This window comes from Pinus tabuliformis, chromosome 9, assembly GCF_031772625.1.
Source record: "Pinus tabuliformis cultivar Carrire ecotype Pingquan chromosome 9, CPIR1, whole genome shotgun sequence".
Lineage (NCBI taxonomy): Eukaryota > Viridiplantae > Streptophyta > Pinopsida > Pinales > Pinaceae > Pinus > Pinus tabuliformis.
This window is the reverse complement of record NC_142307.1, coordinates 528356406-528379789: the sequence shown is the minus strand read 5'-3', so window position 1 is coordinate 528379789 and position 23384 is coordinate 528356406. Positions and strand designations below refer to the sequence as shown.

The 23384-nt window shown below is 41.5% G+C and overlaps 1 protein-coding gene across 2 annotated transcripts in view; it reads left to right on the top strand.

The window, feature by feature from the left end:
- The first annotated feature begins 865 nt into the window (after nucleotides 1–865).
- The window catches only part of LOC149149548 (arginyl-tRNA--protein transferase 2-like), a 111597-nt gene continuing 89078 nt past the window's right edge, over nucleotides 866–23384 (top strand). The window contains exons 1-2 of one of the 2 annotated variants that reach the window (XM_089438308.1): nucleotides 866–1317; nucleotides 4995–5033. In XM_089438308.1, coding sequence (XP_089294434.1) covers nucleotides 1179–1317; nucleotides 4995–5033 — 178 coding nt within the window. In that variant the 5' untranslated portion in view covers nucleotides 866–1178. The remainder of the gene's footprint in view (nucleotides 1318–4994; nucleotides 5034–23384) is intronic. The other variant, XM_089438309.1, reaches the window with a different exon arrangement.

Here is a 23384-nt window from a genome sequence, read left to right as displayed (position 1 = left end):
AATTATTAATAAAATCCACCTTTTATCTCACATCTGCATCTGTTTTTAAAGATATAATGGCTTAATTTTATGAACAAATTATTCATAAAATGAGTGAAGTATTAAATAATGAATGCACTGAAACTGGGCCTGGAGTATGCCCTAAAACTGCTTCTGCTTGGTTAAGAGCTCGTCTTCCTCGGACGTAAGGAAACAGGTTAACGGCCCAAGACCCAGAGGCATCTAGCAGGAGTGAAAGCCTGCTCCCTTACGGACCACCAGCGGTTATTTTAGGTGGCGTGGTTTTCCTTGATAACAGTGATGTGTTAAACTAACATTCGCGGATAGCAGCGAGAGATGGCTGTCCTCACTGTTGGTTTGACAAAACTGAGTTTGATAGGTTTTTCCACCTTTTGAAAAAAAAATAAAAAATGAATGCACTGAAACTGAATAAAATTGTCTCTACTTTTTAGTACATAGTGACTTAATTTTATTAATAAATTATCAATAAAATAATTAAACCTAAGTATAATAACGAATAAAAAAGTAATCCAATCATTAGAAAATCTAAAACACAACCATTATCGGATTTTCGTTTTAAATAAAGCTGGGATTCGAAATTCCAGCCGCCTGGCACTCTTTAGCACAGAGTGGAATTGTGGTTAATCCACTCCTTTACTGAGACATATCTGGATACCATCCTGTAACGTGACGTAGTAGCGGACGTGGCAGCCAGTTGATCGAAAAGGACTGCACGTGGTTTTTGGCACAGAAGGGGAAGTGTGGACACTGGACATTCCACTCGAGTCGGACATAGATCAATACTATCATTACAACGTGACGTGGCAGCAACGTGATGAAAAGGGCCGCACATGGTTTTTGCAGTTGGTAAGAGTTAAAAAGGAGTCTATGCAAACGATTTACTATTCTAGGCGCATTCGGGCGATGAATCTCTGTGAAAGGGAGAGGAGCAGCGTATATAATATGTGTGCTGGTGGCGTTGATCGGAAAGAATGGGATTCCTTACTTGCAATACATATAGTTCGCTTGCACTTCTAATTGCAATATATGCGATCAAGAAGATTGCTGTTGTGAGTTCTTCAGGAGGAATTACCATGGTAGAAATTTGACATACGGATCGGAGCGGCCCTTCTCAGATAAGTTATTTATTTTTCTATTGTTTTCATTTGCCTTTCAAAATGTCACGGCGGGCAGAATTGGTCGAAAGCAGCAGTAGGAATGGGAACAGCGGGGGACAGAGCTTGGTTGAAGACCATGGCGTTCAAAGGTCTATCTGTGGCTACTGCAAATCGACTTCCCGCCCTAGCATTGCACACGGTGAGCTACGCTTATAATTTAATTTCCTTTCCTGTTTTTTCTTTTCCCATTCAATCATAGCAGAGCAGAGCTTGCTGGATTAACGGGAGAGCAGTTTTTCATTTTTGAAAAACCAATTGTATTTGTTTTACCGGTAAACATGCCTCAAAGGGATTCATCGCCAAGAACGGAGTTCCTTGGGGCCAGGTCTAAGCACCTCAGACTTGCACCTGTCCTTATCCCTTTGAAGCTTATGCTATTTGGGTGGGGTAGATTTACAGTGAGAATGGAACCATGGTAGACGATCTAACACTTCATCCTGGTGGCATTGAAATGCTTATTTGAAGGTCCATCTGGTTATTAATTTTTCATTGAAGGTCTAGGGCTCTAGTGCAGTCACATGTACAGATTTGGTTATTGTATTGCAGGGTTCAATCTTGCTGTATGGCGTTTAATATCTATTTTTCCGTTTATGTGGGTGGCTTGGTAGGGTGGGTGTCTATGTACATGTTTGTTATTTGTAATTGTTTTTCTCGCGGGGAGCTATGCTGCGTTAACATGGTACAGATTATATTTTACTGGCCCTATTGCCTAAACATGTTCTTCATGGGTTTTGAAGTCTGAACACGGTTTTCTCCCAAGAGAATCCATGACTTTCACCAATTTATCTTACCTGTCTTGACTACAGATTGCTGGCATTGAGAAGGACATGGGGTGGGCTTTTATTCACTTATATATGTGCAGGGAGTGCAATGAAGCTTCACACATTTGACCACTGCCTATCCTTAATGGGGTTTGAAGATGTGTTTCCACTGAGAGAACCCATCACTTTCACCAATTCATGTTACCCATATTAAATACAAATGGATGACCTTAAGGAGAACAAGAGGTGGGCTTTGACCCACTTATGTGGGTATGGGTAGTGGAACACAAGCTTCACACATTTGGCCATCACTTACAGGTGCTCCCATGGCTACTTTTAAGGGGCCAGTAAAGCCTTCACAGGAATTGAATCTTAACCACTAGTGAGAAACTCCTCATTCCTCACGACTGGATCCAACTGCTTTGGGCATACATACACACACGTTATTTTTTTAACAAAAACATTTTTAATTAGTTCCTACAAAATTTATATTTAGTGGGATGGGAGCTTGAGGATCACACTGGAGTTCAGGGCTCCACCTCATATTATCCAAAACTGGAGAGGCTGCCAAGAGAGCCTTTCTTCAACTTCCCAAAGGATTTACACACATGAGAACAGAGGCATTTTTGCCAGTCGATAACAGTTAGGCTTTGCAACAGACTTCCACCATGCACTTTTCTTAACACTACTTCTTATATAGATGCAACAGACCATGACAGCTAACATAATCAATAAACTAGATCAGAAGGGTAAGACCTAATCAACTGTTCTCGATAGAGTTCTAGTAATCCTTTCCCCTCCCTTTGAAATCCACATGGGTTATTTACATATTTTGAAATTGAAATGGACCAAGCCCGGGCTTCTAAGAGCATCAGCTGAGTAGAATGGCCCAGCAGTTAGAGCTAGCCCTTGGAAGTGTGTTAACCTCCAAATTATAGTCAACATTAAAAAAGGATCCTGGGAGGGAGAACCTGTCCAGCATATTTGCCACTAGATTATCCCCACCCTTTCTGTTCGTCCAGGTAAATATACCATTTTCAGGTTCCAAGTTGACCAAGCTATGTTGTTTTGATAAGCCTACAAACTATTCACTAGCTACCTCTAGACCCCAAATGCACTCTTTCTTTTCCCTCAACTGTTGATAATATTAAATCCCCCCAAAGTATCCGGTGTCTCTGAGAAATTAGGTTCTTAATGAAGCTTGGGCTCTTGAGAAACTTCTGTCCTAAGACAGTGGGTCCATAAACATTTGCTAATATGCCTACCTCAGTTATCTACTAAGTTATGAGTGCCAGTTATCCCCTACCTAGTGGTTAGCAGCTCTCTTATCTGCACCTTAGGAGGGTTCGAGAAGATGGTCATACTGTCTGAGAAGTCATTAGAATCAACAGTGGTCATCTTCAGTCCTTCCAAATTAGCTATAAAATCCCCTTTAGCACCTCCTCACTGTATTTTGTCTCCTGCAAAAAGTCAATATCTGGCCTCTCCTTTTGGATTTTAGCTTTAAGGATTCTTTGCTTACTGTCAACATTCGATCCCCTTATATTCCAATAGAGTATCTTTGTTTTAAACATCTTCAGGGGTGGGAAGAACCGTCTCTGACGTAAGGGATTGTGGGGCTGAGTTAATGAGGTGCTACCCAACCTCTTGCATTTTTTCAATAGCTTCATCCCATCCTGGCTGGATCTCATTTTGCTGGTTTCAGGATACTGGCCTTGATCCCCAGGCAATACGGTGGTCCTGAATGTTGAGAAATCCATAGGGCAATGATTATAGTGATTTCTCTTTACTTGATAACTGCTTGTGATGTCTTTTTACTTATTAGATTTGTTACTTATTATTATATGTGTGTATCATCAAACAGCTACCAAAAACAAGAAGAACAAGAACACAGAATATAGGCTGCAAGCCAGGGCCAAAACCTCTCCACTTGAGAGGAAAACCCGCAAATCTCTTCTCTTCCTTATAGATTCTTCAATTGACGAATTCCAAGACCTTAAGACTGACTTTAGTACCCTCCAAGACCAAGACCAACCTCTCCGGATGATGTGCTAACCTTGATCCAGTCAAACCCAGTCAAATCTCTTCCAGTAGCATTTCGACCTCCAGCTGCAGAATTTCGGCCTCCGCTGCAGATCTGAAATTTCGGTCCCCCCAGCAGTTGCTGCTTCCACACGTGTGAGCTTCAACCTTCCTTTTGAGCCTTTCTTTGAGCTTTGCTTGCTTTTCCCTCACTTCTGGAGCTTAAGGATGACCCTTGGTAACCTTCACTTGACCTACTTGCCTTCTTTTCTCCAAGATCGAACTTTTAGATAGAAACCCTAGATCTATTGCAGAAACCCTAGTTCTCCTTAGCACGTGTGAGAGAGAAATAGCCCAAACAAAGATCTTCTTCTTCGTCCTCTTCCTTCTTCGCTGCCTTCTTCCTCCTTCTTCACTAGAATGAGAGATGAGTGATTGTGTCTCAAGGAGGACGAGTTCCCTCCTATATATAGGTTCTTCAAGGTGGATGTGGCTCTTCCTTTTAGGCCGACTTGCCAACTGCCAGGCCGACTTGGTCTTGGAGGGTATCTGGACACTTTTTAAGACAAAAATAATTTTCTTTACAAGTTACAATGTGCCCGATGGGGTCTTCAACTTATGACAATGACTCTTTTGACTTCTTGACCTAGGAAAACCCTAGAAGCACTCAATGGGTGCTTGACCTATAAAATAAAAGACCTTGAGCATGAAACCCATGCTCCAAAAATAATAATAATAATTTTCTTTCATTTTACACTTTACAAGAATCAAAAGTACATTTCATCTTTATGAAGACCGAACCTAGTTACACATTTTTCAACACTGAAGGGTTCGGAGTTTAGGTTCTAGGATGACCTATAGGGAACACACCAAGTAATTATGTTCCTAAGATCACGTTTGCACTTTTCTCTAGTGACTTTCCTTGTTTTTTTTTGTTTGTTTGTTATTTTTAATTTATGGTTATAGATTTGGGTACTTGTGCATATTATTAGAGAATCTAACTTTTTTCTGTTTCTCATTGAAAATGTGGCAGGCTTCTTGGCGTACAATCTTAGAGTTGACGACTATCAAGGTTTGTTTTATGCCTCTATCTGGACTAATTGTATAGCTTCCCTGCATTTCTAACGTCTCTCGCTCTATTATTAGTGTGGTCCTTATCGGCAGTGTCATCTTAGGTGTTTTGGGCAGCATTATAGTGGTATTTCTTGTATGATGCATTAAATATTTACGTGGCAGAATTGCATTATGTCATGGTAAATCCCAGCTAAACTGCTGAGTCACTTGGCTTATACATGCATGTCTTAATCACTTCAATTCTATTGTTATTGTAGTTCTTATGTAGGTAGCCTCGTTGTTGATCATGTTTTGGTACTCTCTTACTGATGTATATTCTGCAACATGCTATATAAATATGTATGACAAGAATGAAGCATTTCATATGAAACTGCAGCTAAACTTCTGGTTGATTTCGCTGAAGCTGTATAGCTTTCTTAATGCTAACTTTGTGTACTAAGATCTACTTAATATGTGCTATGGGGCATTGTTATTACACAAACCCTCACTTCTTGAGAGAAAGTCCTAAAGCTCAAGCAAGGCTTTGGTGTAACTAAGAGAGTCCATTGTCACCTCACCAATCCTCTTCTTCACTTTAGGTTGGCTCTTCTCTGACTCAAGGCTGGCTTTCCCTAGTATAGGATTACTAGAGCTTATGCAGTAAGGTCCAAGGTGAAGTGAAGAGAAGTTTTAGCAAAACAATTTTTATGGATTGAAGAAGGTAATTGGATGGAAGGATTGGAGGCTAAGTCGCAGGATACAGGGGAACATAAACACATATTTGAAATGGAAACTTGCTGGAAATGTGACTCTTCAAAAATTAGGAAACAGGGAAATTCGATGTGTATATATATATATATAATGTGTTATTTCAGAATGTGAAACTTTGAAAGAAAGCAATTAAATTTTAACTTTTAACGTTATGATTTAGAATAAGATTCATGAGCAAGTGCCAAGAACATTCAAATGAGAAACATAAAAGACATTGGACAAGTGATACATAATGCAAGTAGTAATATCAAAAAACAACCTTTATTATTTATAAATGAGGCTATATACATGACCCTTGAGGCTACAATTTTACATGTATGAACAATGAACAATGAACATAGAAACAAAACATGAATTTCAACTAAGCTAGTAAACCCTAAAGGCTAATAGTCATCATCCTCATCATCATATTCATCATGGAAAATAGAATAAGATGCATGTTCAACAGAGGAATGTGGATTGATAGAAGTATTTCCAATTCCACTTCTAGATTCCTCAAGATTCAGTGCAGCAAGAGAGATGTTTAAGTCCGGGCATTTCGGATCCACATCTTTGGATTTTTTTCTCTTTCCTTTTCTAATAATACAATTCTAGCTTTTTCATACCCATGGCTCTTGTATTCTTGCGAGGCTTTGTTGATTGCCATAGCCATTTCATGCAAATAAGGAGAATGAAAAATATTGAATGGTACATCACATGCATAGAGAAATCATACTACTTTTGGATCCACCTCATCTCTTCCATTATCAAGGAAATCTGCTATTATTCTTCTAGTTGAGCCTCCTACATGTTGTGAACATTTTAAATTGAAAGCCTATTGCAGCAACTGGAATTTATTTTTCTAATTGTTAATTATTTTACTAAGTTGCACGAAACGGGGAAACGGAAACGAGTTTCCGAAACGGGAAGCGATACGAAAAGCGACCTCCCCAAATTTTGGAAACGGGGAAACGCGAATATATATATATATATATATATATATATATACTAAAAATATTTAAAAATTATTAATATATATATATATATGCAATCATAAAGCATTAATGATACATTTACATTATATGATTATAATTTATTACATTTAAACATTAAGATTAAATTTACATCACATTTACTCATGAGTCATGAATAATCACATAATGAAAATAAAAATATAGGAACTGGAAAATCCAAAATCAGCCTTTATTTATATTAGTATATGAGGCTGCAAGTACAATAAAGACTATAAGGCTGCAAGAACTATAGAGACAAGTCACAAAAGACTAATCCTCATCATAACAATCCTCATCAAAAATAGAAGCAGCAGAATGCTCAACAGTGGATGGTGGTGCTGAAGAAGATGATGCACCAATTCCACTTCCAGAATCGTCCTCAATATTCAGGGCAGCAAGAGAGAGATCCAAATCAGGATTTTCTGCATCCACATCCCATTCTTTAGAAGGACCACTGTTGTATTTTGGACCCCTACGAGATGCAAGGCGAAGGTTGGAGTGCACATAAACAAGATCCTCTGCTTTCTGTGAGCCCAACCTATTGCGCTTCACAGAATGAATAAAACCATAAGTGCTCCAATTCCTTTCTGCTGATGAAGAGCTTGCCACTTGTGAAAGAATACGAATGGCAAGTTTTTGCAAATGTACACCATTTGCTCCATGACAAATCCACCACCTAACTGGATTCATGGTGCTTCTCTCCTCCAAAGCTGATATATCTGCATAATCATCTATTCCTGCATAATCATCTATTCATATTTTTGGCTGTATAAACCCTAGAAAAATTAAAGAAATAGTAAGAAAAAAACTAAGAAATGAATGTGGCTTACCCAAATTAATTTTCTGTGGCTGAATTTACCCTAAAATGCCAGAAAAGAGGAGAAATATGGCTGTAGATGAGCCAAATCTGCTGCAAAAATAAATTTAAAAAACAAATCTATCAATAAAAAACGTTTTTCATATTTTTGGCTGCCTAAACCCTAGAAAAATTGAAGAAATAGTAAGAAAAAACTAAAAAAATGAATGTGGCTTAACCAAATTAATTATCTGTGGCTGAGACTACCCTGAAATGCCAGAAAAGAGAAGAGAAATATGGTTGTAGCTGAGCCAAATCTGCTGCTACTGAAATCTCCTGCTGAAATCTCTTTCTCTTGCTGCTGAAATCTCTTTCTCCTGCTGCTGAAATCTACTTTGCTTACTGCTCAAAACACCCTAGCTGAAACAACTGCCAGTCTCCAAGAGAAACGACTTGCTGAATAGTGTGATGAGAGAATGAGACAAACTGTTCTTTTATAACTTTAGAATAGGTTTCTAGAACATCCTGGAAACCCTAAAAAAATTTAAAAACAAATTAAAAAAAATAAATTAAAAAACAACTGTTTTTTTGGGGAAACGTGGCCAGTACGGCTTGGAAACGCGTTTCCGGTCGTACGGCCACGTTTCCGTTTTGGGAAACGTGGCCGCACGGTCGGAAACGCGTTTCTAGGTCGTACGGTACGGGGAAACGCGTTTTGTTTCGTTTCCCCTGGGGAAACGACCCCTAGGGCCACGTTTCCTGCAACTTAGTTATTTTAACAATTTATCTGCTACGACAAATATCGAATAAATCACACTGCAACCTTAAGAAATTAAATATTGCGGAAATAATAGCGTTGGAAACTAAGAAAATACTAGCACACACAAACAATAAAAATGACACTGTTATTTTTGGACAAATGTCCCCGAAAAAATCCAACTTGGGAAAACCGGTGCAGCAGCTGAGGGTTTTTATTATTATCCAACAGTGAAATCTGAGTACAATCTATGGATGCTCAACTGGCAATCCAAACAGAGAAAAATACTGGCAGAAATATTGAGAGAAATTTTTCTCACCCCCACAGGCAATCCTAGTTCAATCAAGCCAATCGAACTGGCTTCCCAACTGCTTCTGCGTGGGCCTTGTGTCAACCTTTGCGCAAGCCTGAAATACACTGGTTTGGGAACTGCTTCTGACTGACTGCCGTTGGACTAGAATCCTCTGGCTTGTCTCTCTGGAAATTCTTCCGGCCACTAACACCTGAAATGACCCTTCCTCCAGCTAAATCGAAATGCCCTCTATAGGCTTCTGGGGCAGCCTCACTGTGACTCTTTCTTCCTCTCTATAATGCACTCACTGGATCTAGAAAACTTTCTTCGTCCTCACTGTCTATGCCCATCACTCTCTGTTTCGATCTCTGGCTTTCCGACAACTGCTGCTGCACTCTGGAAAACGATCTGCCAAGGAAATTGAACTTCTGGTGTATCTTCTCCAAGTGCCCATCGACTTCCTCTTATAATCCACTGTTGGAGCACCAACGACCAAGATTAAATCTTAATCAATGGCTAGGATCATCTTGGAGTCAATCCATGTGAGTTTCTAGATGATTCACACTTTGAATTAATTAATTCTAATTAATTAACCATATTCCCTAAGTTTAAACCTAGGAAATATTTAAAAACTCGTTAATAATCTAATTAAGTCATCTCTAGGTGGAATTCTAGAAACGATTTTTGGGTTTTGGAGATCTTATGTATTCTAGCATCTCCACCAAATTTCGTGGCTAGAACACATTCGATGTTACAAAAACTAAACACTCCCTCTTAGCGAAGACTGTGTTCTCTCTCTAGTGCTGCACATCTTGCCATAACAACCTGTCTCTGTATCACCTTTGTCACATTGTTGATGTCTGGCTACTGTGACTGCCTGCCATTGCCCACCAACCATTGCGCAACTTTGATGCTGCATCTGTGTTGCTGCTGACACTGCCATATTGCTGCCAACACTGCATCTGCACTGTAACTCCCTCTCATCTGTTGCTGCTGCAACTGCAACTGAGAAGCATCCAAAATATTGAATCAACTGTGTTCAGTATGATGCATCTGTCTCCCGAGTCTCTAACTGCTACTAGCATTTGCACTGCCACTAAAGAATTTGTGCTGCTGTTGACTCTGCATTGCTGTCAACACTACACTACGCTCCTCAGCCTTTGATTGCTACTAGTGTGCAACTGTCACTCGGGAACTAATTGCATCAACTGCCACTGATCCATCCTGCTACTGAACACTGTGGGCCCCTGTAGCAAGGTAGTGATCCATGAGGTTGACTCCTCAAGGATCGTGCCCAAACTCTGTAGCTCTCTGGGGCTACAACTCCAAGTCACCCCACCTCACTCTTGGAGGTATCGCTGCCATCATCGCGAAGTCTTCCTCCAACTTGGAGGACAACCTATCTATCTCAGCGTGTGCTGCTACCTGGTCCTGCTTCTCCTGCTTGTCCTTTTTGAGAGGACATTGGGTACTGTAGTGGCCAAACTCGCCACACCTGAAGAATTTGACCTTAGATAGGTCCTTCTTCTTCTTTCTCTACTCCCCCTGCCCCTGACTGAGACCCTTTGATGCGTGGGCCACATTCTCTTCCTCCTTCACCACCTTTAGTCCATTGCTACTGTTGCCACTGATGGAGCTCTTTAACAAAGCTCGCCTCAACTCCTCCTGCTGCAAATGTCCCAATGTGGTAGCTTGTCTCTGCCTAATATACTTTGGACAAAATTTTTTCACCCCTTAGAGACACTTTTCAGTGCCAATCTCACTAGCTTTGTTGGTTGAGGTGTTGCTCCAACAGCTGCAAGTTGGTCTTGGATCTCCTGAATCCTCGTGAGGGAGGGATCTATGTCTTCCCCCTTCTACATCCTGATGCATCTCAACTTTTCTTCCAGAAACATCTTCCGCTGCTCGGAAGTACCCTAGTATAGCGTGGAGAGAGCATCCCACATCTCTTTGGTAGTATCCTTGCTAGCTATGTGTGAGACTATATGATCCCAGACTCCAGCCAGGATCAATGGCTTCGCTCGCGCCATCTCCTTTTTGTATTCCCTTAGCTGATCTGCATCCTGGGGAACTACCACTACATTATCAATGTAGGTTTTCAGGCCATATTCATCTAGAAGGAAGGACATCTTGGCTTTCTAGATGACATAGTTGGATGATCCATTCAACCTATCCTGATCTCAAAGCCCCGCAGTAGCCATCTCGAAAACTGTTGAAATCCCCTCTTTCCTTTTGCTTTGTTGCTGCTCTACTACTCGCACGCCCTTTTGGAGTGAGAAGATCTGCGCACAACCACTAACAACTTGCAAGGAAAAATCAAATTTCTGAGACTTGAAGTTCCCTGAGAGAAATTTTCCCTCTTATGTGTGTGCTTTTCTCTTCCACCTGATGTTGGTTTTGCTGCTGCACAAACCCTCTGCGTCCAACCAGAAATCTGCTCAGTGAAAATTTGAGCTGCAACTGCTCCCTCTGACTGCTGGAATCACTCTCCTGGGCAAATCGAATTTTCTGCACCCCTGCAACTGAAAATCGAATTGTTGGCCCAACAATTCGGCTTGCCTGTCTAAGCACTGTGCTGCCTCAAGAATTTCGGCTTGCTGCTCCCTCTGAGCAGCGAAATTCTTCCTCCGCTTCTGAGCTTCTTGGCTGATCACTCACGCTTTGATACCATGTGAAAATTTCAAGACTGAAATCCTATTGCAGCGACTGGAAATTATTTTTCTAATTGTTAATTATTTTAACAATTTATCTGCTACGACAAATATCAAATAAATCACACTGCAACCTTCACAAATAAAATACTGCGAAAATAATAGCGTTGGAAACTGAGAAAATACTAGCACACACACACAATAAAAATGACACTGTTATTTTTGGACAAATGTCCCCGGAAAAACCCAACTTGGGAAAACCGGTGCAACAACTGAGGGTTTTTATTATTATGCAGCAGTGAAATTTGAGTACAATCTATGGATGCCCAACTGGCAATCCAAACAAGGAAAAAGACCGGCATAAATATTGTGAGAATTTTTTCTCACCCCCATAGGCAATCCTGGCTCAATCAAGCCAATCGAACTAGCTTCCCAATTGCCTCTGCGTGGGCCCTGCGTCAACCTCTGCGCAGGCCTGAAATACACTGGTCTGGGAACTACCTCTGATCTGCTTCTGACTGACTGCCGTTGGTCTAGAATCCTCTAGCTTGGCTCTCTGGAAATTCTTCCGGCCACTAGCACCTGAAATGACCCTTCCTCCAGCTAAATCGAAATGCCCTCTAGAGGCTTTTGTGCAGCTCCTGCGTCAGCCTCACTGTGGCTCTTTCTGCCTCTTTGCAATGCACTTGCTGGATCTGGAAAACTTCCTTCGGCCTCACTGCCCCTACCCCCTCACTGTCTGGTTCAATCTCTGGCTTTCCGACAACTGCTGCTGCTCTTTAGAAATCAATCTTCCAAGGAAATCTAACTTCTGGTGTATCTTCTCCAAGTGCCCATCGACTTCCTCTTATAATCCACTGTTGGAGCACCAACGACCAAGATTAAATCTTAATCAATGGCTAGGATCATCTTGGAGTCGATCCGTGTGAGTTTCTAGATGATTCACACCTTGACTTAATTAATCATGATTAATTAACCATATTTCCTAAGTTTAGACATAGGAAATATTTAAAAACCGGTTAATAATCTAATTAAGTTAACTCTAGGTGGAATTTTCAGAAACGATTTCCTCCGAGTTACGGAGATCTCATGTATTCTAGCCTCTCCACCAAATTTCGTGGCTAGAACATATTTGATGCTATAGAAACTAACACATGTGAGGTTCTAGTAGCATTAGCAATTCCATTTGTGGGCTTGTCAAATTTAAATTATGCTTCAGATTGAACCTTTTTTTACCATGCATTCTTTGTGCATCATTTTCTTGATTTATTTTCTGACCTATCCACCTTTGATATCATAGTGCAAATTGGAATTTCATTGAGCCCCTTGTTATCATCATTTGTCAATATCTATCAAAAATGCCTCCTCACATGGTTATATGGATCAAAATAAGGTCTCCCCTTGTGACAATCATGGCTACACATAAATTTAGTTGTTTCACCCCTTCCCACCCCCTCAAGTTTTGTTACATAGTTCCATAAGTGTGCTGAGAAAGTTTTTCATCTACCTTCATTGCCACCTTCATCTTTGTCCCCTTCATTGCTTTTCAGGCCTTCGTCATGTGCATAAAATGGGTCTATGACCACTATCCTCTTCCTCTCCCTCATGTCTGTTTCACACTAGCATTGTGAGAATAAAAAATGGAAGATACACCACATGAACAACATTTGCTCCAAGTCTTATTTGAAAAACCTAAAAATAGAATAAGGGATAAGTTAGAACATGACATAGTAGGAGAAAAGGACAAATCCACGAACAAACAACACAAAGACATAGAAATAAACTACAAAGAATGGCCTTTCTGCCAACAACTATCTAACTGTTAGCAATAGTATATTGTGACTATGGTGACCTTTGATCTCTTACAAGTTTGCCTTCCTAAAAAACTAGCGAGAAGACTAGGTTTCCTACTCCAAACAAACAAAACCCTAATCAAAGATGCATGAAATGATGGAAGACACTTATAGAGAAGGGTTTATTATGAATGGGTGTGTTAAACCTAATTTGTGGGCCCTACATTATTGGAAATGCCAAACCAAGGAATGACTTTCAAATGTGGATGCTATTGCATTAATGAGAACATAATTATATAACATAAAGAGCGACTTGTGGGATTCATCTTCCAAGGTCAATTCCTATTCTAACTGTTCATATTTCCCTTTATTTACATATTTACAAGTTATTGACCCAATCACCAAGGATTAGGTGTCTAACATTCCCCCCACCCCTTAATTTGAAGGGGTGTTTATGAGACCAAGCATCATTTTGAAATTCTCAAACTTTTCTTTTCCAGGGGCTTTGGTGAAGATGTCTACAATTTTCTCATTTGTGGAACAATGTCTTAGATGAATAGTCTTGGGCTCTACATGATATCGAATCATGTGAAAATTCTAGATCTAACTCTGATTTAGAACTTATTGTAGTTATCTGGTAATTATCCAACCTATCTTTTCTTTAGAGACTATTTGTCACATCAAAAATATTTACTGTAAATTATGAATAAAAACACGTAAATTATGAATAAAAACACAACTGAAATATTTGCCAATTAAAACTTCCTAGGAACTGAGAAAACCACACACATAAAATGAACACCAATATTTTTAGACAAATGTCCCTGGAAAAACCCCAATGTGGGGAAAACCAATTCTGCAGATGAGGGTTTTATTATTTCTTTAGCAATTCTGTAATTGATAGATATTACAGTTGCTTGCCGTAGAATGGTGAAGCTATGGTAAAATATTTTCCTCCAACTACCAGCAAATAAAAGCACCTGGAAGGTACTCAAACTCCTTCTACAAGATGATATGACCCTCTTTGAGAAATTTGGCCTGTTGGAAAGCACCATGACCCCATAGAAAAATTCGTACGACCCCACAAGTGAAGCTTGGTGATGGAAGATACGGCCTCATGGCCTCCTGGAAAACTCAGGTTCCTCCAACAATCTTCTCGGCCTTGCCTTTTGGCTCCTAGAAGTTTTCGGTGTAAAAATTTCTGTTTTTCCACCCCGATTTTCAGTTTCTCCTTATTTCTCCCATGTAGTTAAATGCCCATTCCCATAACCATACATTTAACAGACTGTAAAAAATAAATATTGCTGAAAACACAAATTCTGGAAATTTTTCAGAATGCTGGAAATTGCAGAATTAAAAATCAGCAATCAAAAACAACCATTAAAACACATTAAAACACTGATATTTTTGGTCAACTTGACCCTGGAAAAACCCCCTACAAATCTTGGGGAAAACCAGTTTGAGAGCTCTTCTTTATTTCTGAAAATTGCCTTTTTACAGTGAGAATTATTCAGCAAAAATCAGCAAGCAAATTTACAACTTATCTCCTTTCCCGTGCCTCACAGCAATCTGGAAATTACAACAAACAGGACAGCAATAAATGCTATACGGCCTCCGTTTTGTGTGCAGAAAAATCAGCAAACTGCTCCTCGATTTTTGTGCAAAAATCTGCCTTTCACTATGTGCTGAATCAGCTGTACAAATCTGCTCAACTGCTGCCTTGGAATGTGTGCCAAGCTGCTGTCTCCTTCTCCTCCCTGCTCAGAAATCTCTTTTGCTCTCTTGTTCTCCTTCTCCCAATCTGCTCATGAAAGAATGAAAGACCTTTTCCTCCTTTAATATAACTCCAAGTGACTTTTGGGTGATCCAAGTGACTTTTGGGTGATCTCTAAATCCAATGGCTGAAATAGATTTAGATCAATGGTTGAGATTAAATGCTCATTTAAATCTCACTTTCTATTTTTTAATTCACCCCACTTTAATAAAGACCCACTTAGTCATTTATTTCCAAAGTCACTTTTCCTTTCTAATTTTTCATTTACTTTAAAATTAGACTTAGTAACTTTATCACTTAAAGTCACTTTTAAATTAGATTTAACTTTATAAAATTATAAAGTCACTTTAGGAGAAAAATTAAATTCTTTTGGACACTTTTCCCTAGGCCAAAGATCAAAGCCTAAGGGAACCACCTGTCCTCCGGTACCAAATTTCAACACTCCCTCTTACCGAGGAAGGTGTTCCTCACCACACCCATCTTGTCTCTGAAGTAGACATGCTTGCCCCGTGGTAAGGCTTTGGTAAGAATATCTGCAACCTGCTCATCAGTGGAAATATACTCAAGCTTCACAGCTCCCTTCTGAACATAGTCTCTGATGAAATGATATCTGATCCCTATATGCTTTGACCTGTCATGAAATACTGGATTCTCCGTGAGTTTAATGCAACTCTGATTATCACAGTAAATCACTGAAGGTCTCAACGGCTGACCAAATAAGCCAAACAACATCTTGCGAAGCCAGATGGCCTCACAACTAGCTAGACTGGCTGCCATATACTCTGCTTCCACTGAACTCAGTGCTACTGACTGCTGCTTCCGGCTGAACCATGACACTACTGCTGAACCCAACCCAAAACAACACCCTGAAGTGCTCTTCCTATCAGAAGCACAACCTGCCCAATCAGAATCAGTGTATCCTGCCAATCTCACTCCATCTCCCTGCCTGTAGTCCAGACCATAATCCACTGTCCCCTGCAAGTACCGCAAAATGTGTTTTGCAGCCACCCAGTGAACCTTCCTAGGCTCACACATAAACTGACTCATCGTGTTGACTGCAAAACAAATATCTGGTCTAGTGTTGACCAAATACATCAAGGAACCAATCAGCTGCCTGTACAATGTGGGATCCACCAACTCGGAATCCGAAGCATGAAGCTTCTTCCAGTTGGTGATCATCGGTGTCGACATGGGTCTACAATCCTCCATGTGGAATCTGCTAAGGATGTCCACAATATACTTCCCCTGCCCTAGGAAGAAATGCCCCTCCTCCTGCCACACTTCCAAACCCAAAAAGTAATGCATCAAGCCGATGTCCTTCATCTCAAACTCCGCCGCAAGATCTCTCTTGCAGTGCTCTATGAGTCTCTCTGCACCTGTAATGATCAAGTCATCCACATACAGCACCAGAATGAGAGGCTCCTCACCAATCACAATAAAGTAAAGGTTCGGATCTGCCTCACTCTTTGTGAAACCCATCCCCTGCAAGTATGCATCTATCCTGGAGTACCAAGCTCTGGGAGCTTGCTTCAGGCCATAAAGGGCCTTCTTCAATCTGCACACATGGGACTCCTTCCCATGCACCTCAAAGCCCTGTGGCTGCTCAATGTACACCTCCTCCTGTATGAAGCCATTGAGAAATGCGGTCTTCACATCCATCTGGTGGATCTTCCAACCCATCTCTGCTGCTATCGATATAATGGAGCGGATCGAAGTATATCGAGCCACGGGAGCGAAGGTCTCCTCATAATCAACTCCCTCTACCTGGGAGAACCCTCTAGCCACAAACCTCGCTTTGAATTTCTCAATGCTGCCATCTGCAGCATGCTTTACCTTGTAAAGCCATCTGGAAGTAACCACGGATTTGCCCTCAGGCCTCGGCACCACCTCCCAAACATCATTCTTCATGATAGAAGAATACTCCTCCTGCATGGCCTCTCTCCAGACCTGCTGGCTAGCTGCCTCCTCATAGCTAGAAGGCTCAGAGTCAAGGATGCTGGTAACCATCGCCATATAGCTACAAAACCTCTCAGGTGGTTTACTCTCTCTGACCGGCCTCTTCGGCTCAGCAACAGATGTGGCATCTCTCAAGGTGTCCTGAAGCCACTTGGGCTTCCTCTTCCCTGAGCGCACTTCTCCCACCGGAGAATGAAACTCCTCCTCCTCATCATCATCAGTAGCCTGAACTCCTGACTGTCTGTCTGCTGTCCTCCTGCCTGCACCTGAACCTGTAGAAGCTGAGGTACCGTGTGAACTGTCCATTAGTGGACTCCCTAGTGAACTGCTCTGCATGCTGCCCGGAGCACCACCCCTCTAGCTCGATGAGCCACTGCTCACTGACGGACCTGACATCCTCATAGATGTATCTCCTGATCCTTCTGATCCCTGCCCACTGGATCCCTGCGACTGACTCAACTGCTGCTGAGGGTCTGGCTGATCCAGATACTCTAACTCCCGTGACCTCCTAAAGGCCCTGTCCTCCTCGAACTTCACATCCCGTCTGACAACAACTCTCCTCTGTGCAGGAATGTAAATCCGAAAGGCCTTTGAGGTCTCACTGTAGCCCACAAAGATACCCTTCTCTGCGGTGGGCTCTAGTTTGGTCCTCTTCTCCTTGGGTATATAGGAGTACGTTATGCATCCAAAGATATGAAGATGACCAATATCAGGCTTCTTCCCAGAGAAAGCCTCCTCCAGAGTCATGTGCCCCAAGGCACGATGCGGACTCCTGTTCTGCAAGTAAACAGCTGTGTTGCAGGCCTCTGCCCACAAGAACAATGGCAACCCCTGATCATGTAACATGGCTTTGGCAGCCCCTATGATGGATCTGTTCTTCCTCTCTGCAACCCCGTTCTGCTGGGGGTTGTAAGGAACAGTGAACTCCCTCCTAATGCCTGCCTCCGCACAATAGTCAACAAACTCTCCAAGGGTGTACTCTACTCCATTGTCCGACCTCAAGGACTTGATCTTTCGACCTGTCTGAGTCTCCACAAGAGCTCTGAACTCCTGAAACCGCTTGAAGACCTCACTCTTGGTCTTCAAAAAATAAATCTAGGTCCTCCTGGAGTGATCATCAATGAATAACACATAGTACTCATATCCACTCAAAGAAACATGAGACATCCGACCGCTCACATCGGAATGAATCAAATCAAGTATCCCCGTCGCTCTGCTGTCACTGCTGGGAAAAGGGGATTTGGCAAACTTGCCCATCGCACAACCTCTGCAAGTATCAAAGTGATCAGTACTGAAATCTGGCACACCTGTAGTGATCTCCCGCAATGTCCTCAAGGCTCCATGATACATATGTCCCATCCTGCAGTGCCAAATCTCACACAGCTCAGAACTGCTAGCTCTGCTGTCGGTACTACTGCTCAATGCCAAAAGGGGTTGGAATGCAAACTTGTACACCTTTGCATGGCGTACACCTATCACTCTAGCTGAATCAGCTGGAGCGCCCCTGGGATACATCAACACCTGTCCTCCCCTGAACAGTACCTCATATCCTCTGTCCTCCAAAGCTGAGACGGATATGAGGTTCTTCCTCATCCCTGGCACATAAAGAACCTCTGACACCTTCAAGGGAGGTTTGGACTCCCTCTGAAATGTCACTGTCCCCACCCCGACTGCTCTAACAACTCTGTCATCACCGAGTACTACCTCAATATCAGTGCCACTCTCTGAAAGCTCTGAGAAGTATTCACGGACTCCTGTCATATGACGTGAAGCCCCACTGTCCACATACCAGATACCTGAAGATGCTCCGCTAATCGAGGGAAAAGCATGCTCCCTCTGAACCTGTGTGGCAGGTGATCCTGCACTAGAGGACTCACACGTAGTGAACGCAAACTCTCGGTCAAAACGACCAGCAAAGTCCTCAATCTCTGCTGAAGCTGCCACGTCTTGGTTCTTCCCCTTCTTCTTCTTCTTCTCCGGACACACAACTGCATAGTGTCCCATCTTTTGACAATTCCAACACTTCACCTTGGAATAGTCCTTCTGTGTGTTCCCCTGTTTACCTTTACCTTTGCCTTTGCCCCCACCACTGCTTGTGGAAGCCTGCTTCTTCCCTTTGCCTTTCTTGCCTCCTGCCACCAGTGCTACATCCTCATCCTGCTCAACTGGCTTGGCTGCCCCAAGCTGACCTTTCCTGATCTCTGTCTGAATACAATCATCCCAAAACCTCTCCCATGTGGGAAGGGTCTCACGTGCACAAACCCCATCAGCAAAGTTCAACCATGAACGGGGGAGGCCATTCACTGCAATACGCACCAACTCAGTGGATGGAATGGCCTCTCCAATCGTTGCCAACTCATCTCTCACATTGGTAATCTTTGTGAGATATCCAGTTGCATTATCATTCCCCATCTTAATGTTCTTCAGCTTTTCCTTCAGGACCATTTTCCGGTTCTCATTGGTACTCTGGTAGAGATTGGACAATGCTGTCCACATCTCATGGGCATTGCTCTTTCCTCTCACATGAGGAATGCAATGGTCTTTGATTCCGTCTAGAATCAGCCTCTTACACTTATTGTTCTTCTTTTTATACTCAGCCAACTGAGTAACATCAGTGGGCACAACAACAGGGTTCTGTGCGGTATGCACCATGATATCCCAGACTTCTACCTCCTCAAAGATACTCTGCATTCTCTCCTTCCAAACGCTGTAATTTATATGCCCATCCAGCCTATCCTCCACCCTCAATCCCAATGACATCCTGCTGTCCTAAAACTGAAAAATAGCACTGCTGTAGTAAAGATAAAACTGCTGTTTATGAAAAAAATCAGCTTGCTGGAATTTTCTGAGTGAAAAATCAACAACTGTAATTTTTCTTTTTGCTGTCCCAAACTGCCCTTCAGCACTCAAGCTCCGATACCATGTAAAAATTTCTGTTTTCCCACCCCGATTTTCAGTTTCTCCTTATTTCTCCCATGTAGTTAAATGCCCATTCCCATAACCATACATTTAACAAACTGAAAAAAATAAATATTGCTGAAAACACAAATTTTGGAAATTTTTCAGAATGCTGGAAATTGCAGAATTAAAAATCAGCAATAAAAAACAGCCATTAAAACACATTAAAACACTGATATTTTTGGTCAACTTGATCCTGGAAAAACCCCCTACAACTCTTGGGGAAAACCAGTTTGAGAGCTCTTCTTTATTTTTGAAAATTGCCTTTTTACAGTGAGAATTATTCAGCAAAAATCAGCAAGCAAATTTACAACTTATCTCCTTTTCCGTGCCTCACAGCAATCTGGAAATTACAGCAAACAGGACAGCAATAAATGCTGTACGGCCTCCGTTTTGTGTGCAAAAAAATTAGCAAACTGCTCCTCGATTTTTGTGCAAAAATTTGCCTTTCACTATGTGCTGAATCAGCTGTACAAATCTGCTCAACTGCTGCCTTGGAATGTGTGCCAAGCTGCTGTCTCCTTCTCCTCCCTGCTCAGAAATCTCTCTTGCTCTCTTGCTCTCCTTCTCCCAATCTGCTCATGAAAGAATGAATGACCTTTTCCTCCTTTAATATAACTCCAAGTGACTTTTGGGTGATCCAAGTGATTTTTGGGTGATCTCTAAATCCAATGGCTGAAATAGATTTAGATCAATGGTTGAGATTAAATGCTCATTTAAATCTCACTTTCTATTTTTTAATTCACCCCACTTTAATAAAGACCCACTTAGTCATTTATTTCCAAAGTCACTTTTCCTTTCTAATTTTTCATTTACTTTAAAATTAGACTTAGTAACTTTATCACTTAAAGTCACTTTTAAATTAGATTTAACTTTATAAAATTATAAAGTCACTTTAGGAGAAAAATTAAATTCTTTTGGACACTTTTCCCTAGGCCAAAGATCAAAGCCTAAGGGAACCCCCTGTCCTCCGGTACCAAATTTCAACATTCGGCCCTCCAAATGGCCTTTAAACCCCACACGTGCAACCTCTTTGAGTGAATACGACCCTTTAGAAAACCCTTACGACACTTTGAAAATCTCTGCCCTCCTGTAGCAAAAATATTTCGCAAATACTATTCCTTCGGATCTCAGACACAGGAAGAATAACTGATGAAGAAACCCTTTGAAAATGCATTTCTCTTAATCACTGCTGAAACCCCATTGATGTAAAACCCCATGCTATCTCTGCGCCTCAACTCATTGATTTCCAAAATTCCTATTGATTTCCTCTTATAATCTCCTCGTAAGAATTCAAAGACCAAGATATTTTCTCGATTGATGGCTAAGATAATCTTGACTCTATCAAGTACCTTTTCTAGAAGTCACTAGAGAGAAATCGACTTGTCTCAAATAATATTGATTAATTAACCTTTTCCCCTAAGTTATACTTAGGAAAGCCATTTAAAACTAGTTAATAATCTAATTAAGACATATTCCCTTAGAAAATTTTCCAAGGCTTGGAGATATTTTATTCTCATGTGCCCTTAGCCTCAATGGCACCTCCTAAGACTAGAAAGGTTTTCTGCATAATGCCCAACTTATCTCTGAAGAAGATGAATCTTGCCTTCCCTAAGGCCTTTATTAGCATGTTTGCAACCTGCTGATATATAGGCTCATATTGTAGCTGGACTGCCCTGCACTGTACACAATCCCTGATGAAATGATATCTAATGTCTATATTCTTCGACCTATCATGAAACACAAGATTCTCGGAGAGCCTGATGCAACTTTGATTGTCGTAGTGAATCATAGTCATCTCCACTGTTTGACCAAACAAGGCTACTAACAACTTTCGAAGTCAAATAACCTCGCATGTCTCCATGCTCGTTGCTATATACTTTGCTTTTGCAGAACTGAGTGCCACAAACTTCTGCTTCCTACTGTACCAAGAGACAACTCCTAATCCCATGCTAAAGCAACAACCTGAAGTGGTCTTTCTATCAATTGTACTACCTGCCCAATTTGCATTAGTATACTCCATCAACTCGACACCATCACCTCAAGTATATCTGATCCCATACTCGATTGTCCCTCGCAAATAACGTAACACATGCTCTGCTACTGTCCATGCATCCTCTTCGATTCAACCATGAACTGACTCAGAGAGTTTATTGCAAAGGATATATTTGGCTTGGTGTTGACCAAAGACACGAGATCTAATCAACTACTTGTGTAATGTGGGGTCCACATCCTTCCCAGATGTATTTACCTTCCTCCAATTGCTTATCATGGGTGTAGACATGGATTTGCAATCTTCCATCTTGAATCTCCTCAATCTCAATGCAGTATTATCCTTGTCCAGGGAAATCTCCCCATCTGTTTGCCACACCATACCTAGAAAGTAGTGTAGTAATCCCAAGTCTTTCATCTCGAACTCCACTGCAAGGTCCCTCTTGCATTCTTCTATGAGCCCCAATGATCCTGTCAAGAACAAGTCGTCCACATATAGGACGAGAATGAGTACCTCACCCCCAACCATCAAATAGTAGAGGTTTGCATTTGCCTCACTCTTCACGAAACCCATCCTTTGCAAGTATCTGTCGATGCACTCATACCACACCTTGGGAACCTACTTGAGCCCGTACAAAGCTCCCTTTAATTTGCACACGTGGGTCTCACTGCTGTGTGCTACAAAGCCTTCTAGTTGTTCAATATACACTTCCTCTTCCAATTTTCCATTAAGGAACATTGTCTTGACATCCATTTGATGGATTTGCCATCCCATCAATGCTCCAAGTGAGAACACGGTTCCGATGGAAGTATACTTGGCCATAATAGCAAATGTCTCCTTGTAATCTATTACCTCCTTTTGAGAGAACCCTTGGCCACAAACCTTGCCTTGTATTTCTCGATGCTACCATTTGCACCGTGCTTGTTCTTATAAATCTAGCGCGACCCAACCATCGCCTTGTCTGTTGGTCTAGGCACCATCTCCCAAACATTGTTCTGCATGATCAAGGTGTACTCCTCAACCATGGCATCCCACCACACCTACTTCTGTGTGGCCTCCTGATCGCTGGAAGGCTCGCTATCCACAAACTAACTTATTAATGCCATGTAGCCAATGTACCTCTTTGGTTTACTCCACTCTCTCTTGCTCGTCCTAGGACTCCCCACAAACTCATGAGTGTCCTTGAGTGTCTGCTGAACCTGTCGATTCCTTTTGCCAACTGTAGAAGGTGGAATTTGGACTTCCACATCCTCCTGATGCATCCCCTGTATCTGTTACATCTGCGGTTCCATGTTTTGTGAACTCTCTAGAACACCGATACTTGAGCTTGTGCTCATACTAGCAACAATACTTGTACTATCTTGCCCCTGATTCTACTGTTCTACCCTTAGAGCTTCTGCTTATTGCTCATTATGTTCAACTGTTGCTGGCAAATCTTTGGACCTCCAATATGCCTTGCCCTTCATGAGTTAGACATCTCTTCTCACAATTATCCTTCAGGTGCTTGGAATAAATATCCATTATGCCTTTGAAGTCTCACTAAACCCAACAAAGTACCTCTTCTCTGCAGTTTGATCCAATTTGGAATGTGTTTCCCCTGGAATGTGACAATAAGCTGTGCTGCCAAATATTTTGAG